Source organism: Pogona vitticeps, chromosome 1, assembly GCF_051106095.1.
Source record: "Pogona vitticeps strain Pit_001003342236 chromosome 1, PviZW2.1, whole genome shotgun sequence".
In the NCBI taxonomy this organism is placed as follows: domain Eukaryota; kingdom Metazoa; phylum Chordata; class Lepidosauria; order Squamata; family Agamidae; genus Pogona; species Pogona vitticeps.
This window is the reverse complement of record NC_135783.1, coordinates 241851360-241869561: the sequence shown is the minus strand read 5'-3', so window position 1 is coordinate 241869561 and position 18202 is coordinate 241851360. Positions and strand designations below refer to the sequence as shown.

The following is an 18202-nucleotide window of genomic DNA, read 5'->3' as shown; positions in this document are numbered from 1 at the left end:
AACATGAGGAGGTGTCAGCTTAGAGAAAGTTGATTTATGCTTATCTGAAGGAAACAAGAGGACTTCCCTTTACATGTTCTAAGATTTCCATATCTAGCTAATCATGCTTGCATAGGAGAATAGATTTTTTTTTACATTACTTTTTCTAACTTGGTGCATAGGACATGCTCGTATCATTGTTGACTTCAAAACAGTGTGAGACTAATACACAAGTAAAAGTGGGGAAACTGCTAGGAAGCCACTCTCAGACACAGACCATAAGATGGCCCTCTGCAGAGAAAGGGTGGGGGTGTGCCTATGCTGGCTAGGGTATTCTGGGAGTTGTGGTCTCTCACCAAGGGAAAATCATTCTGATTTTTTAGAGGAACAAAACTAATAATGTAGTTACTTCTGGGAAATGTACCTTTGTAACCTATGAGATTCATTCTTCAGAAGCTTTACATTACCAAGGCTTTTTCCTAACAGAAGCAGAATTGGAAAATTAGTTTTAAAAGCAAATCATAATCATCTTAGAACTGTAGAGCTAAAAGGGACCCTATGGATCATCAAGTCCACTCTCTGTCAAGAAGGCACAGTAGGGAACTGAAGTCCTGCTCTGCAGCCAGATGCCTAAACCACTGAGCTATTCAACAGTTCCAATCAGTTATTAATTAAGAATTAAGAATTAGTTACATTTATAGTTCCAGTTCCAAAATATAATAACCTGATATTATGGTTACAATTTATGAATATAACAGTCACTTTTCCCAAAAGTAACTACATTGTTATATTTTTTTTCTTCTTTAAAAAATTGGAATGTTTTTCTTTCAATAGCAGAAGTCATAATACAAGCCAGCACCTGAACTATGCAATGTCGCTCTTCCACCGTTCAGTAAGGCCACTCCCCCCACAGTGATAAAAGTTATGAAAAAGTCAGACTTAGACCACAAAAGGAGTGAAGTTATCACTGATTCTGTTACAGCCATAATGTAGTGGAGTTTTATACTTTTGTTACTAAAAAAAAATAAAATTAAATGCTAGCAGCTATTTCTAAGCTTGCAACTCGTTGCCTCTGTGCACTTTCTCTAGAGGACAAGGAAGCTCCCACCTAGTCACCATCATCCTGCAGACTAGAGTCGATCAATGCAAACTAGGCGCTTGGTGGTCTTGAATGCCTCTTCTGCTCCCCTTCTGTTTTTATCCCAGAGCAATGGCCCCAGCAGAGGACGGGGCTTGTTACTATAAAAGCCTGGGGCAGGGTGATAACAAGGGAGGAGCTCTCTGTTTCTTGCCTCAGGGTCCGACTGCTGCGATTTCTCCCTCACCCCCTTCTGCTCAAGGGCGGGGTTGCCCGTTACAAAGGGACCGTTTGCCCAGTGCCGGATTCTGGGCGGATGTGAATGCCTGACTGAACCAGGGAGGTGGGGCCTGGCAGGCCTTCAGAGCAGGTAGGAGGGACACCAGACCAGACCAGATCAATTCAATTCAGATGCATTTTGTGTGCAGGATTAGGTTTGCAGGCATTCCAGTTTACACCAGAAGTGGTGCTTAGGGAAAGGAAAGGACCCATAGTATGTTTCCAGTCTCTTCTAGTGAAGGCAAGAGCTGCTCACCAAGGCCTATGAGTCTTTCACCCTGTGGCCAAAATGATGCAGCTTCCTGTGGTACCTTGTAGGCTGACACATGGATAGGGGCACAAGTTTTGATATGCTGCAGCTCATTGTCCTTTGAATAACCAATGCCCTTCCAGTCTGTATTGTGGTGAGAAATCACCACCAACGTCAGGGCTGCCCATTCAGAAAGACCATGGTATCGGTATGCAAGTGGAGCTAATCGATGTGATCCTGAAATGAGTATCAGTACCTCTCTGAGCATCTGCCATCTCTTCTTTCCCTTACTACTATATGATCCCACATCCCCCTACAAAACTCAGATTAGGATAGAATTCTCTTAAGTCAGAAAGAGGACAAGACTCCTAGACATTGGCCAAGCATGTTTTCAAACATTTAATGCAACCCTTGAAATACTACCACCGTTGCGATGCGTCCACTGCAAGATTCGACTGACCTGCTGTCCTTTAATTGACTAGTGATCTTCAGAGATCCAGCTTGCCAATACTTCCTGTCCACTGACATAGCCATGTTTATCGGGCAGAAGACAGCAAACCTGCTTTCTGAAATTTCCCACTTAAGATTGCCAGCTTTTCAAACTCCATCCATAGCTGTGCCTTTAACCACATCTTGCTACATGACCTTTAGCAAGTAAAACTTCTTCACTCTATGATCTCTGCACTTCAAGCTGTTATTAAAAGCAAAGAAGCAACCCTAGCTGGTTTATACGCATGTTGGTTGACTGTTTCTGATCACTGGTGCCTCTTTTCCATGTTTTGAACCTCTTCTTTACTCTTACCTATTTTAAACTTTATAGGTAGACAGCTAAGCAAATTTAATTTTTGAAAAACCTGTGCCAGCCTCACTTAGTGCACTGCTGACATCCTCAAGTAATGCCATGACTCAAATGATAGCTTGATTCTAACTGCTCTTGATTCAGCTCTTTCATCTTGTATGTTTATTTTAATTATTGCAATTCTAGTCAGTATAACTTGGAAATACTAACATGCATGGATTTTTTGAGTTCTTTGCTTGATCCATTGGCTATTGCTTCCTTGTGAGGAGGTAAAAGTGAGCTGATTGGCCTGTACGAAAACCTGACCATTTCTTTCCATGTCATGAGAACTTGAAGGAAAACCTAAATTTTCCCCCTCTCTATTTCCATTGCTGGGATTCAGCAGGTTGTGTCCTCCCATGCTAAAAACCTGTGCAACACCAAGAAAAGTAACCCTGTTTGCTTGTAAGAATCCCCAGTTCAGGGTTGCCAACCTTTCAAATGGCAACAGTGCCATTAATATCAACTTGACATGCAAGCATGGGAACCTAAGGGAAAAAGGACCAGCCCTGAAGGCCAAGGACGAGATGGGACCCCATCCCTTTCCATATAGAAGAGTTGGCTGGGCTGGCACTTGAATCTTTCTTCAACAGTGGCAATGAGACCACATCCTCTGCTTATACCTGTGACAACTGCTTATGCCTCAGTTCACTAAGCAGTAGAGCTGTTCCTTGCTAAAAAGCCTTGGTGGGTGTTAAGAGGACAAGATTATGTGAGCCCATCCCACCCCAATCACCAACTCTGGCACTATCAGCCTCTTTCTTAATATCAAAGTAACAAAACAAACAAACCAAAAAACAGAACAAAAAAAATCCTCTGCTCTTCTGAGGCATTAGTTGCTTTGCTGGGTATGCCAGTGCATATGAGAGATCATGAATTCTACCTGGCTTGCTCAGATCTTACAAATCTGTACTAGGATAATAACTGTTTCAGGCCAACCGAAAAAGCATGATGAAGTGTGCAAGATTTCATGATTACATGTACGGATGAGCCCCTGTGCTTCCAGATTTGCCGTTACATCATTGCATCTGGAAAGATACAAAAAGATGTGCACAGACCTTGGAAACGTCTACACCTTTTTGTGCCCTTCCAGTTGCAATGATGTAGCAGTAAATTTGGAAGTACAGAGGATCCTTGTGATAGTACCTGCCACTAGCCTTTCCCAGAGTGTCCAAAATACAGGCAGCCGGAGCAGTCCATGTCAACAAAAGTGGAACAGGTTTTTTGTAAAATGAATGGTTCTTAATTGCCTGTGCAAGACCAAAACACCCTCAGTTATTTTGCATTACAACAGCAATACATTGTAATAGCATACTGTTCTTCAGGGGCGGGATTCATTTGTCTTTCAGCTCCTGTGAGGATGACAGCTAATCTCAGAAGGGACAGGAGAGCCTAAGGAGGTGGCAGATAATATCATGGTCCCTATTACTCAGAAAACAGATCCTGTTCCATTACACCACTGTTTAGTTGGCCTAATAAAGTACTAAGCCAATAAGGATTTTGGAGTTGGCTTTACTGCCAACATTGCTACATCTATTTTTGTTTGTGACTTTTCAGATTCTGTGCTGACAGGTAAACCAGCAGTTCAGCAATTCCCCCAGGTATGGTGCTGCCCACTGAACCCAAAGCTTTCAGTGACAGATGGACAAAAAGAAAGCTGAGTTTGGTAAATGCCTTTATTGGCTACTGGGTGCAGGTCCACTGCTTGTTTCGCCCTTAGGCACAGAGGCAGGTGTGGGTGAAGGGTGGTATGCAGGAGACCCAGTATTGCTGCTGCTGCTGCTGCTGCTACAATTGCTGCTTTGACATGGCTCAGTGCTGGACACGGCGGATGGACTGGATCTGGTTGGTATGGGCCTGGGTGCTGTATTCGCTGTACTTCTTGTATTCCCCATTCTGTCTGTCCCGCTCCAAGACATATTGGTAGCCCCGGTAGCCTGGGTACTGGTAGGCCACCCACCTGGGGGGATAAAGCACAGAATCATCAAAACAGGCAGTTCCCCCACCTCCCACCCACCCTGTGCGTATCATGCACTGGGGCACAAAGGCTAGCACAATGTCCATTGGTTCCTTAACTCCTCCTCCGGAGGAAGTCAGCAGCTCTTCAGCCACTGCTGAACCCATGACTCCCATCATAACTCACCCATGATCAGTCAATATAGGGTGGATGGGGACTGGAACTTGACAAGATCTAGTGGACCACAAGCTGCCCAGCCCTGACTTAAACTATCCTTTGGCACACCTTTCTTTAGTATGTATACTAGTCATCCTGTCAATGAGAGGAAATGGTACCACTGGGAAAGGTACCAGGCCCCCAAGTGAGTTTGCTTGGTTTTTTTTTTTAAGGAGGGGTGGCAATCAGATGAGAAAGAAAGGCTTGTTCCATCAGCCTCGCCCACATGGTTGCTGTTGGTCAGATACAATTGCATGCAACAGCGTACAGTAGTAGATTTTTGTTGGACATGCAAACTCTACATAGCTTGTTTGGCCACAGGTTACAGTAAAAGAAATGCATGCATACATCTGGAAAGGTAGACCATTTTTGACTCTCTTAAAAAATGGTATCTACCTTTCTCCAGTACTGGTAAAGGAACTTGGCCAAAATCATGCAGCAGCCTCCGTGCTAGGATGCGGAGACCCCTCCCCCCCCAGTCTGCTCTTTCCCTCACACATTGGGTTGCAATGGCCACCCTGTTATCTATCGTTCTGGATATGGTGGATATTGTAATCCTACACTCATGGAGGATACCACATGCGGGGGGGGGTTGTTGTAAATGTAGGCTTTTCCTTCTGCAATTGTCCACGGTGTTTGCTTAATCTCTCTCTCTCTCTCTCTCTCACACACACACACACACACACACACACCAATTTTAAGGAAAAAGTGTGGATAAGGAACTCCAGAGAGAAATCCTTAAGCATGAAGGAGCGCAAAGTTAACAATCTGAAATACCACCTCTTTTACCTCAAAAAATCTGTGCAGCTTTGCTCATATTGGCTTCTGCAAAATATCCTTATCTATGATGACTTTCAGGCTTCTTCCAAACCTGCTGCCCATAGTCACATTTCCTTAAATGACTCTGCTCCTTCTTTTTCACCCTGTTGCTGAATTCTCTCCCTGAATCCCCCAACCCCCCAGGGTTCCAGCCTCAACTCTCCTCCAGTTCTACCTTATACAGTATATATAGGTCACTGCCTAGTCTTCTCTTCCCCTCCTCTCTCAGCTGGTTGTAACCCTTGCCTTTCCTTTGCTTCCCCTTCTGTTCCTCTCCTAATTAGCAACGTCATATTGTAAGCTTTTGTGTGCTGTACACTGAGGATACTTTCCAAATAGTGTTGGCAGCTGTGAGGGTGCTCGGGGTCCCTCGGGATTCAGCCATTTATGCCTCAGTATTATTGGAAAGACAGAAACAAAGGTAGGGGAGAAGCTCCCTCTCTTCTCTCTCTCCACCAGGGGGCATGACTTACGCTCCAGCGTTGACCTTGATGGAAGCCACTTCCTTGTTGCCCCAGCCCATGGCCTGCAGGGAGGGGTAGTCATCGGTGAGCTCAAACTTGCGTCCTTGGAAGTTCTCTCCCTCGTACAGAGTCACTTTGCTGTCACTATGGTTCTGTATGCAGAGTGGGTGAGTAAGAGGAGATCTGAGACTGGGATCATCACAAGCATAAGTCCATTCTTCCCTGTCTCTTAGGACGGGCCCTTCTCTCTCCTCTTCACCCAGTGGTGTAGTAACAGATTTTGACAAGCCAGCACTTACCAGGAAAGTCCCCCCCCCCATTCAGAATCCAAAAATGCAGACAGTTATGTTGTGCCGTGTAAACAAATTCATTCTAGCAGTTTCTATTTCCAGCAGGAGGAGTTTTTTTAAAAAATAAAGCTAGAATCTTAAATGTCTGTTTAAGACAAGTCACACCAAAATACTTCCCATGACAACAGAGGTTGCTGGAGAAATTCATTCCCACAGTTAGCTCACTCTGCTAATAAGAAGTAGAGATGCTCTTATTCTTGACTCCGCTATACCACTGCCTGCACTCTGAACCTGTAAGCAGTGATTTGACTTTCAACGATTAAATGTTTCTGGCATGTAGCTACAGGGAATCATATACATTATTGGCTAAAGTTCTGATGAAGTATCCTATTTTCTGTCTTCCTGGCTATATCTCTAAAGTTGACTCACATTCCTATATGAGTAGGGGTCAGCTGAAGACATTTTGCTGCCTGAGACAGAACAACGAATAGTGCCTCCCCACTAAGCCAAGAAGATGCAGGGTACAAAGAGAAGCCAAACTCCTTAGTTAAGGGACCTATTTTTTTTTCTATTGATACCCTGGATCAAGATATCACTTGTCATGACACCCCATGTATCTGGGTCGCCCTTTCTACGTGGCTTTCATCCTACATTCACTCTCACACACCCTGCCTTTCATAAAGACATTGCCTTGTGTTCGCTATGCTGCTCCTAAGAAGCTATTGTGGAGGACTGTCAAATGTCTTTAGAGCTGCCTGCTTGCCAGGTCTCTCCCACTCCAGTCCCTAGGAAGCAGAAAAGAAGGTTATACATGATATAAAGCAGCAGTTTCCAAGCCCCCAGGAATAGTGGGCTCCCAGTGTCCCATGGACTCAAGGGGTTAAATGGGAAACCAGGCACAGAGGAGCATGTCCCCCCTCCCTCCTTCCTTCCTGTCACCCACCCATCCTTTACAGCCGCACTCTGCCAAGTGGGTCCTGCCAGGCAGGAACGAGATGGTATCTCGCACCCCTTTATTAAAGTGTGGGCCTAATCTGACTGGCCGTTATTAAACCCGAGAGAGATGGGGACGTGCAGAGATTTTTAAATGCCCGGTTAGGAACGGAAGCAGCCGCTCTTGAGATGGAGTGATATGTCCTCCTAGCTTCTATGGCCCCTTTGCAATGGGTGCTATGCTTTCCGTCCAGATAGTCTGGCTGATAACTCACAAAAATCCTTTCCTGGCCCCCGCTTCCCTACATTTCGACCCCACTCCTGACTCTAAGCCTAAAGAAGCACCCCTTCCTGCCATGGCTCCCTCATCTGCATGCGGCAGCTTTTTAACATATGCCTTCTTTACGCTTTGTCTTGTTAATGTCTTGGTGGTTTTGCTTCCGTTATGGAGAGATGCTGCTTCTTTACTCAAAAGGCTGAGCGCCTTTCTCTGCCTTTTCGTGCTCCAGGACTGGTCTGCCATAAATGCCTTATTCCCACCATGATCATGAACCACCCACACAAAGGCTGCCTTTTAGCTCAGCCCTGAATAAGGCTGAGAAACGTCCTGGATAAAATAGTCATCTACTGTTGTTATCCCTATTGTTTAGCCCAGTGGAAGGTGCAAAGCCTCGCTGATCAACTGCAAATCACCAGCAGGTGCAAGGGAAACAGCACCTTGTAATATGTCTGCCCATATTTCTGGGTCTGCTATAAGCTTTGTCTAGCCTAGGTTTCTGACCTGGTGTCTAAAATTTCCCGTCCCCTCAGCTCTTCGTAGCAAAAGAACTTTGTTTTATTCCGGTGACTTTAGAATAACTAAGATTCATCTCTAAATCAGGTAACAGCAATCCCATGTTAGCCACTTCCTTGGTTCTGATTGAGCTTCCCAGATGCAGACTCTAAGAGGGGCTGGTGTACTTTTGAGGGCTGCATAGAAGGGAAAATTTAGTATGTGTTACAATAGGAAAAACTATTGTAGGAAAAACTACAATAGGGTGACAATTTTGCTTCTGTTCAGCAATGCCAGACACAAGAGGTCACTCAGTATTTTTTGGATCCAGCAATTCTGGCTGAAATAAATGCTTCAGCATATGGTTTGAGAAATCACCTTGCTATCTGGTTTTTGTATTAAAAGCGCATTTAGCTGTGCATCATGTAGCTGGATCTTTTAAAAAACCTATTTCAATCGTGCCCAAACCAGTGCAAAAGTCCAGGAGTATTTTAACATGTAACCACACCCTCACTCTCAGGATTTCTAAGATTTAACTGCAAGAGAGGTCAGAGCTTCACATCAACTAGTCAAGCTTTATCTGAATGTCTGCAGAGCTCTCATTCCCCCACCCATTCCATATTAAGACATCATGCAGTTGCTATGTCAGCATTGTCATGGGTTTTTCCCCCTCTTCCCTTCCCAGCTCTTTCTCAAAAAAAAAAAAAAAAAAAAAAAAAAAAGCATTTTGCCTGATGAAAAGATCTGGAGATCTTGAAACCTTGCACACCTATTTTGTTCCTTTTTGAATAGCCCAATATGGGTGTTACAGTGGGGGTGAGCCGTGGTGGATCTCTAGGTATTGCGGGGTTGTCTGCAATTCCCATCAGCCCTAGACCTCGTTACCAATAGCGAATGCTGGAAGGAAGTGTAGTCCAACAGCATCTAGAGGGCTATGATTGTAGACCAACATCCAGAGAACCCCTGTATTATACAAATGGACTCCTTTGTGAGACATCGCTAAATTTAAAAAGGGCTGGGCTTTTATTTGGCTCTGTCCTTTGCACTATATACAATTAATTGCTAGCGCGTGTCCCATCTGCCCCAGGTTTGTCGGACTACAGTCTGGGGTGAGCTTCCCCAACTTAAGGCCTTCCAGAAGTGCTGACCTTCCACCATTCTTAGGCATCATTCACATAGACCAAAACATTTAGAGGGCACCAGAAGCAGTGAGCAGAATGCATTACATTCGCTGTGCTGTATGCTAGCTTAGCTTTGATATGCTTGATATATTATTCATCCATATATCTTGGCAACATTTTTTAAAAAGTAGAATTTAGGAAGAATATAATATTCATAATAAGACTAAGGAGCTGACCTGGAAATTTAGTTCATTTATACAGCATAGTTCATGAAAGCGTTTCACAAAGAGCTCTGTATGACTCAGTGGCCCGAATCCTCTTGCCGAGTCATGCTGTTATAACACGAACGGCATAATTTTCAGAGACAAATTGCCTTCAGTTAAGAAATCACCGTAGACCTTATCTGTTGCATACTGAGTTGTGTGCCTCGGCACACAACTGATAGCGTCTACAGTGATTTCTTAACTGGATTTTGGCCAAAAGCTTGCTTCCTCTTCTACCAACAACCCTTCAGATGATAAAAAAGATATGGCCCTCCCCGATTGTGCATTTGTAGAATATTGGCTTATCACAAGCCCTGTTAATTTTATTTCAGCTTTGTTTAATGTCATTCCCTCTTTCCATTCCGGTATAAACACATTTCCCTTTGACAACTCTTTTGCCACCTGACTGAAGTAAGTATACTGTGCAAATGACTTTGGCTGCTTTTTAAAAAGGGGGGTGGCCGTTGATCAGTGAACTATGGTGTTTGCCTGCTGCCTGTCACCCTTTGGGGTTTCCTTTGCTGATTAACCCCTCTAGATCTTTCTGCACTTCTCATTACATTGTGCTCCCTGGAAGCAGATCAGGAGGACAATCCTTCTCTGCTTGGGAGCGGACCCGGGCCTGGTCTTTTAAAGAGACAGAAGAAGCAGTTGAACTCACAGCACACTTGATAGGCCGGAAGGAGAGCAGGTGCTCAGTCCTGTAACCACTGTTCCCACTCCAGGCCTCCCAACGAGGGTAGTCTCCCTTCTCCAGGATGAACTGTTGTCCCTGGTATTCGGGGTACTCATATCCCACCCAGCTGTGGACAGAAAGAAAGAGAAGGAGATTGTGTGGGACTGGCAGTTTCCAGTCCTTGAATCAACACCACAATTTGGCTCAGAGCAAAATGGTCTGTGGAAGATGATGGGTGAAAACTCTGGCAGAGTTTCCTCTTGATTCCCGCCATACACAGACATGTCCACCCACCGAAATGGCTGTCTCCATTCCATCTCAAAGGTCTTTTAGCTGCATTGTTCAGCAAAGTGGGATTTTGCCAGTTCATGGGTTCATTCAGCAGTTCATATGGTGCCTGATAAAATTTTGGGCATCTTTAAGAGTTAAATGGCCAGGAAAGTTCCTGGGGCTTCTTTTGCCATAGGACTGTGGCAAAACCCTATCCTCTTTTTGGTAGGCCTATGAAGTTGCCTTATCTCGGATTAGACCACTGGTACTTTAAGCTCAGTATTGTCAGTGCTAATTAATAGCAGCTCTTCAGAGACTCAGGCAGAGGTCTTCCCACTCATCTGCTTCCTAAGAGATTTAAGATGCAAGTGACTGAATCTGCGACCTTCTGTGTGCAAACGGTGTTCTCTGCCACTTAGTTCTAGACCCTCCTTAGCCTATACAATTCTTTCTCATAGGTCTGTGCATTTTCCCCACTGATAGTTTCTAAGTGGGGTCTAGGAAACACTGTAATTGTGAAATTTTGATATTTTAAATATTTTTATTAAAATGTTTAGAATCTTGGTTTTAATCTGATTAATGTTTAATTGTGCTTTAAGATAATTCTGTACAGTTTTTTAAACCTGTTATCACTTTACAGTTTTAATTGTTGTGAGCCACCTTGGGTACCCTATGGGACAAAGGCATCATACAAATAATATAGATAAACAAACACAAGAATCAGGGCACCAAACAGAGTTAGCTACAAAATTCAAGCAACGGCACATACTTTGTGATCTTATAAAAGTATCATATATATAAAATAGGACCCCTATTTTCTCAAAATATGCCTGGACCATATTCTCCCGTGTATGTCTTCCAGCTTTCTATAGCTTAAATATTATAGCTTAATCAAAGCGAATCTGGTAAGACTGTTGTCATTAGCCAAATATGTATATTTCTGTAACGTCAGTAGCGGTTGACTTTTTGAGGCTACAGGCGATGGGGAGATGGTCTTTTACGTTCAATTAAAATTCAGTTTTAAAAAGCTGTCTCTCATTGGTAAAAGAAAGGATCACCGTTATTTCTCGCCTCCTTATTAGAGCAATTTTTCAGGATTAAAATGGCATGCCAAAAACTGTTCTTAAATCTCAGATTCACCAACTGAAAATTATCTTTGTTCATTGTATGCCTCACTGATTAATCAATAACAAGAACAAAAGTATTTGTTCAGTTGTCAGTCATTAAACCTACACACACACACACACACCCCTTACAATGTATGTCACATGCATCACCTGGGAAGCTGCACAGCCTCTTAGGCTAGGATGCACCACAAGCCCAGGATGATAGCAGCATCCACAGTGGGCTACAGAAGCACTTACGGGCCAGTCTCCACTTTGATGGAACGAATCTTGCGGAAGCCACGTTCCATGATGCTGGGGCACTCCATCAGGAACTCACATCGCTTCCCCTGGAAATTTTCTTCCTCCCAGGCGGTGATCTTGAATTGACCCAGGGTCTCCATGTGCTGGCTGGTCATGGACAGCTTTTCTGCTGGGGAAACATGATATAATTTTTAATGCTTGTCCATTCAGCAACTGGTGGGGGTATTCCAGTGTCCCATTCATGCCACCTGAATGATACAGTGATCAGACTCCTTCCTTTCCAAGACTGGCAATGAGATCAAGGAGTAGCACTATGCAAGGCTGTTCCAGAAATGGCCACTGAGAAAGGGCAAGCAGTAGCTTAAGGCACACCTGGGACCCAGAGTGCTGGGAAAGGTATTGAAATAATCAGGTGTTGAGCAGGGATGTGTGGCTAACTGGGTGGCTGGAAAAGTTCACAAGTCCTCCACCTCACCTCCTCCCACCCTGCTTTTATAATTCTCTTCTGCTGCTTCTTCCTTGGGACAGCCAGTGCAATGAAGGACCGCTTGATTCTTGCCGACAGAGGTTGGATTCATGTGAACAGACAAACGGATGCCCTGCTAGACAAATTTAACCCAAATTCAGCAATGTGGTGGCTGGGGCTGATACTGGTAGTTCCTCCAAAGCACATGGAGAGTACCTTTTGTGGAGGGAATGGATGCTATGAAAGCTGAGAAGTCTTGGTTCTTCCCACCACCTCTCCCCCAGTAGTAGCTGAGTAGGTACCATTTGAGAAGGACAGACAGCTCACCCCAGGCAGCAGATTTGGGTGGCATTATTAAAGGGCAATGATGAGTGGGAAACTATTTCTTGCAGACTGAAGAAGCTACTTGGATGAGTAGCAAAACATTTCAACCTAATAAGAAAGAAGTCCAGTCACCATGACGCAACTTCCAGATATTTCTAGCATTATGAGATTTTTAGTATTATGGGAAGAGAGAATTTGGATTTTCTGATTCAGGCAGCAAAATATCTTGGCCAATCACTTTTTTCCTGAGCTAAGACAAGTCCCGGTCCTTCTTGCTGACAGTCATTTGGTCCACTCTGGATGTCATCATAAGATCCCAGATCCCAATAGTAGACTCTTCTTATTATCTAACAGTTTCAAGGGAGGTTATCAAATATCTTCCACCGGCCACTCTCAAGTGCAGAAAAAGCATGTGGGGCTGGGGTTTCCTGTATAGATTCTAGAGCAACAAATAACAAAAATAAATTGTTGGGTTGGTGCCTGTCAGTCCTTCCCTTTAGGACATACGGGCACAGATTCATCCATATCCATCCTCCTATGCTCTGATTTTCACAAGTTTTCAATACATTCTCTAAGTCAGGGATGTGCAATGTGTAGCCCTCCAGATGGTGTTGAGTTGTGGCTTCCATCCACATAACCCATAGTGAAGGATGCTGGCAGTTGTAATGTGCCGCTCTCTGGAGGCCCACAGTTACCCACCTCTGCTCTAATCATTCCTGATGTGGATTCCGACACACTCGCTGCATGGATGCTCCTTGTGGCGTTACATAGACGTAGACCAGACTGAAGTGCCACCCAGCCTGATCAATCCTCTGTACACCAAGATCCTCCAGTCCCACCCCCGCCCCATCAATGAGCAGAATCCAGACCGCCACGAGCTGCAAGCAAAAGGGGAACCCAAAAGAGGTTGGAAGAGCAAACCGCTTGAAATGACTAATGAAAATGAGTCAAATCAATATGGGGCACTTCACTGATTTCGGGTGGGAGGAGAGCGCTGGTGTCCTGCTGCCGCCGCCCTCAGCAACCCTTGGTCAGTTGAACAGCAGCAGTAGGAGTTGAACCCCTCGCAGAGCAATTCTCCTGCAATTTATCAGACAAAGCACTTATTCTCTAAGGGAAGCCAAATCCTCGAGAGTGCCAGGGCACCGAACCTGAGCGCTCAAGGCAGAGGACGAGGTGTGGGGCTGTTTAGGGCAGGGGGCTGGTACTTACTTGGTTGGCAGGGCACAGAGGCAAGAGTGGTGGTGCTGGGCTGGGGGGTCCCAACAGCCTTATATAGCCTGGCCCGGCCAAGCGTCCAGCAAATGGGCACACACAGGTTGTGCTGAGTCAGCCGTGGCCGCTGCGGGAGGAGAAGCGGCTCAGGCCCAGCCTGTACGCTGTCCATTCCTCTTAGCCATTGTGAGGAGATGCCTCTTCTCTCCCCAGGCCAACAATGGGGAACAGGGGGCATGTTTGCTTAGCAGTGGAAGAGCACAAAAGATAAAGGCCCTGACAGGCCATTTTCCTTTCACCCTGGGAACAATGCACCAGCTCAGCCCGAGGATTAAGAACATCACCCGTTCCCAGGGCATCGCACGGGAGAGGTTGGCAGCGATTCCAGAGGGCAGAGGAGGCACTGCCCGAGCCCCACCAGGGGTGAGAATCTGGAGCCAGGCATCTCCTCTCTCTCTCTCTCTGCCTTTTTGTGTCTGATTCTTCCCTGTCCTTGGCACCCCATATCCTCACAGCCCATGAACCTCGCCCGCACTGTACCTTGGGGTTATTTGAGGATCCCAAATTACCTCAGGTTCCCTGACAACACAGGGCAGCCACGATGAGAAGAAGAAGAAAAAAAACTTCTGTGTTGACATTTGCTTTTCATCCTAATCCATACATCAGGGCGAGGTTTTACAGCCTTCTAAGAGCTTCTTTGCACACTGCTTTTGGTTTTTTTTTTTTTACCCAGATCTTGAGAAGGGTCCTTTTCCAGACTACAGCTCCCTGAAGCAAGCACAGCCTTTTCCAACATAGCTCCCTCCAGTCATGTTTGATAACGTGGGAGTTTGACTCCAGGACATCTGGAAGTGGGGGGAGGACATCAGTTTGTAGAAGGTTGACTTGGAGGTCACCTAGACTAGAGGATACCCTCTCCTTCTCTGAGCCCACTTCAAAGCAGATGTTGGATTGTAGAAAAACTGTGGGCTGCTCCTTTGGAGTTCCAACAAGCTTCTGTGGGAGCCACTCTGGCTTCTATACATATCCTTTTGCTAAAATCCAGCAGGCTCTCTTGTGGTTCTTGAGCATCCCTCTGTGTCCCACCAGGGGGTGCAGGAGGGCAGGAATTGTGCAGGAAGTTGCAGAAGAGAAAAAGTAAGTGGCAATTGCTAAACACAGTCAGCAACTATCAAAAATGTATTTTGCTCTCTTTCTTGCATTTCCTGCTTGATGACGATAATATTGAGTTCCTCTACCAAGGCTTGATCGTAGTATTTTTTGTTTGCTTCCCCTTCCTCTTTTACTCCCTTTCTCAGTTAGTCCTGCATCTCCCATTCCCTCCACACAGTCTCCCCTTTGGTCTCAAATCTTCTAAAATTGTAACCCTATGGGGAAGGACAGACGCTTTTCTATGGCATATAATGCACTTTTGGTGCCTCTGTCAGACAGAAACAGCACACACACACCTTTTTAAAACAACTGATATTTTTAACAAGCTTAATCAGCATTTTGCCTTTATAAAGAGGCAGGTGCTTATTAAAATAAATAAATATATAGATGATTTTGAGTGATGTTGCCTTTTTATGATTGTGAAGGAAAAGGTAAGTTCCTCTTAGAGGTAAGATAACAGTGTGTGCAGATATATATCCATGATGACATCAATGAAGTGGGGGGGGAGGAGCAAGAATAGGGTTGTTGGAAGAAAATGAAGTATTCATCTGTATATTTGCTTTGTCCTCTTTGGGGCGATGGCAGGAGAAAAAGTGGACATATCAGTCAGTATTCCAATGATCGAAATCATTTTGGGTCATTTTGTATGCTGATCTTCTTGTTCTTCCTCTCTTACTGGAGGTTGGACATCATGCCTCCAAACAAGTCTCCCAGATTCTTCAACCAACAGGTTCTTCTCCTTCCTGGACTTTGTTTCTCTTTATTTTACTCTTGAAGTATCAGCTGTAACAATCTGTACTTTGATATATATTTTTTCATGACATAATTGAAGTACCCTAGTTTTCTGCATTTTAGGTGTTTTATGGGCTTCATTGATTTACTTCTTTGTCATTCACCCTCATTGATTCAGGTAGTTCTCAGCATCCAGACCATCATTTCGGTGGCTGTCCATGGACCCTGCCCTGCCGCAATTAAGATAATAATGGGTTTGGTAACTTTCAATGTACCTTCCATCCAATGAGAAGCCGTATCCCCTTCCATTTAGAAAGCAAGACCAAGTCCCAGTTAGCTGGAATTTGGTTTGTGTTAGGAGTGGGCAACTCTTAAAGATCAAGCAGCCTATTTTTTTTTAATCCCAGACACACATCAGGGGCCACACTTAGCAAAAAATATCAGGGGCTGGGGTTGGGGGGAAGAGAAAAAAGAAGCCAGAAATGGAAAGAAGTCCACTTCCCTTTTGTGAAAACTGGGTATTTGTTGGGGGAAGATGTGACATATTCAAAAGGGTGATTGGAGGCTTCTGGCAACAGCAGTTCACGTTGAGTTAGTTTGTAGGAATAACTCTCTATTTTGTAAAATGGGACAGTTTGATGGCCCACAGGATGGCACAAAACAAAGTCCCTGGGTGGCTGCATGTCGCTTCAGGGCCATCCTTCACCCCTGGTTTACATCCCTAGAAAAAGCGGTAGGGGCTGAAAAGAGACGGCATCCAGACGCCTTCCAGCAGCAGCGCCTCCCACAAGCGATTCAGCTGCCCCATACTTTGGAGGAGCTCCCTCTTACTTGCTCCTCTCTTGCAATGGTGACCATCTTCTATCTTCCCAGCTGATCTGTCCTGGCCATTTGGCATTGCCTCCAGGGGTCCCCAGCAATACATTTGCAGGTGGCAGGGATTTTATTCTCTCCCTCCCTCCCTCCCTCCCTCCCTCTCATCTTCTCTTGAAGTGATTGCCTCCCATTGTTAGTCCAGGGCCTCCTGCTGCTCCTGCTCCATAAATAAATTTGATCTGTCAGACCATTTCCTGCAGCTTTAAAACAGATCCCATTTTTCTGTATCCAGTGTGGATTGCTTAAATGTTGCTTCCCTGCAAGCCAGGTTATAAGGGAAATGAGGGGCTTTGTATTAAATGAAAGATGGTCTCTACCTTTGGTTACAGCATTTCAAGGACTATGTGAGATGCCTCCCCCTCCTCCTCTTTGTTTCTCAATTTCCAGTACTGTAGGGGCAGGACATATTTGCCCCTCCAGATGTTGTTGGAGGGCAATTCCGGTCAGTCATGGCCAACCTGGCCAATGGTTATGGGTGATGTGCATGGCAGTTAGGCCATAGCTGGAAGACCCCAGTAACTCCAAACACCCCCCCCCGTTCCTATGCCCCCTGGTACCCATTCTAATTGGTGGGGCAGAAGGCAGAGTATAGGTGGGCAGAGCCAAGGGTGAGAGGCACAGGGACACTCACACCTAGGCATAGGCACACACACACACACACACACACACACACACACACAGAGAGGAGAGAGAGAGGCTAAAAAGCATTCATGTGCATACACAGCAGGTGAGAACACAGGAGGTCTCCGAGGGGGCAGGCAGGTGTGCACAGGCGAGGGGTGGTCTCAGAGCCTGGAGTAGTCCAATACGCCATTCGCCTTAGGAGAGCAGACTCCTGTCACACCTACCCCCTTTACTGACTTGGGATGGGATAGTAGAGATTTAAATTGATTCCTTCTCCAGCTAGCCTATAAAGCTACTGTCCCTCTATATTATTATATAAAAACTCGCTGCCCTTTTTTTCAATGCTTGGGACTCAATCTCTGCAAGACACATAGCTTTTCATCCGGATATGAGAAAAACACTGCCTGTCTTCTCCGCTGCCAGGAAAGATACATATTTGTATTCTGCTAGATCACCCTAAAGCAGCACTCTCTATGGATGTTAGACTATGATTTCCATCATGCTGGGTGGGGATAATGGGAACTGTAGTCCAGCACATCTGTTGGGACAGACTATCTTAGAGCAGCAGCAAAATATCATCTAGCTACCATAGCTAACTAGCTATGGGGCCTGTGTGTTATTCTCTTCCAGAGGAAATGGAGTGCTTTGAACACAATATGAGGAAATTTGTTCCCCTTTGTGAATTAAATGGGAACATTCATTTCAGTTAATAAAACTTTAGAGTACCTGCAAAGAACTTGGTGTCATTAATGTTGATTCATATGCTTTTTATAACATAGTGGAGTATAATTAGTTTGTTGAGTAACTAACTTGCTGAGTAACCAAACCTGATCGTTGGCTTTATTAAAAAGCGACTCAGCCAGCTGAAACACTGTATTTTACATCACGTGGTTAACCCTACACCCATTCACATCCACACCTGCAGATTACAGTAGTTAGGTGTAGAGTAAATGAGTGTGGTAATAAGACCTCCAGATTCCCAAACCAAGGGGAAGATTGCAGGGGGAGGATGGTTGCAAACTTTCCTGAGTACTATAGTATGTTGAGTTCCTTTATTTTGAGCACCACAGGGATGACAGAGTAGTACATGAGCAAAACCAAGAAGTTACAGCAGATCCCTCTTCCCCCCCCCCACTCCTACAAGGACCTGGTTCTCACAGAGAGGCAAAGCTCCCCCAGTAGGGGAAGCAACTTTGGTCAGGTCCCGTCTCCCCGCCCCCCCCCTTCTTGGCCTGAGCAGA

At 45.1% G+C, this 18202-nt stretch overlaps 1 protein-coding gene across 2 annotated transcripts; it reads right to left on the bottom strand.

Annotated features, from left to right (window-relative positions):
* Positions 1-4082: 4082 nt before the first annotated feature.
* Positions 4083-13764, bottom strand: CRYBA2 (crystallin beta A2). Of its 2 annotated transcripts, none has more exons than XM_072985312.2 (5): positions 13575-13764; positions 11570-11741; positions 9921-10062; positions 5890-6032; positions 4083-4384 (listed from the first exon to the last, which is right to left on the bottom strand). In XM_072985312.2, the coding sequence occupies exons 1-5, from the start codon at positions 13747-13749 to the stop codon at positions 4237-4239; spliced, it is 780 nt and encodes a 259-aa protein (XP_072841413.1). In that variant the 5' UTR covers positions 13750-13764; the 3' UTR covers positions 4083-4236. The 2 variants fall into 2 exon arrangements, with proteins under 2 accessions (XP_072841413.1, XP_072841414.1); XM_072985313.2 differs by having other exon boundaries at positions 11570-11738.
* Positions 13765-18202: the final 4438 nt, after the last annotated feature.

Coding starts and splice junctions, on each gene's coding strand:
- CRYBA2 (XM_072985312.2), bottom strand. CDS start 13,749: ATGGACAGCGTACAGGCTGGGCCTGAGCCGCTTCTCCTCCCGCAGCGG. Junction 10,063..11,569: donor ATCAAAGTGGAGACTGGCCC/GTAAGTGCTTCT, acceptor TTCTGTCCACAG/CTGGGTGGGATATGAGTACC. Junction 4,385..5,889: donor ATCAAGGTCAACGCTGGAGC/GTAAGTCATGCC, acceptor TTATCCCCCCAG/GTGGGTGGCCTACCAGTACC.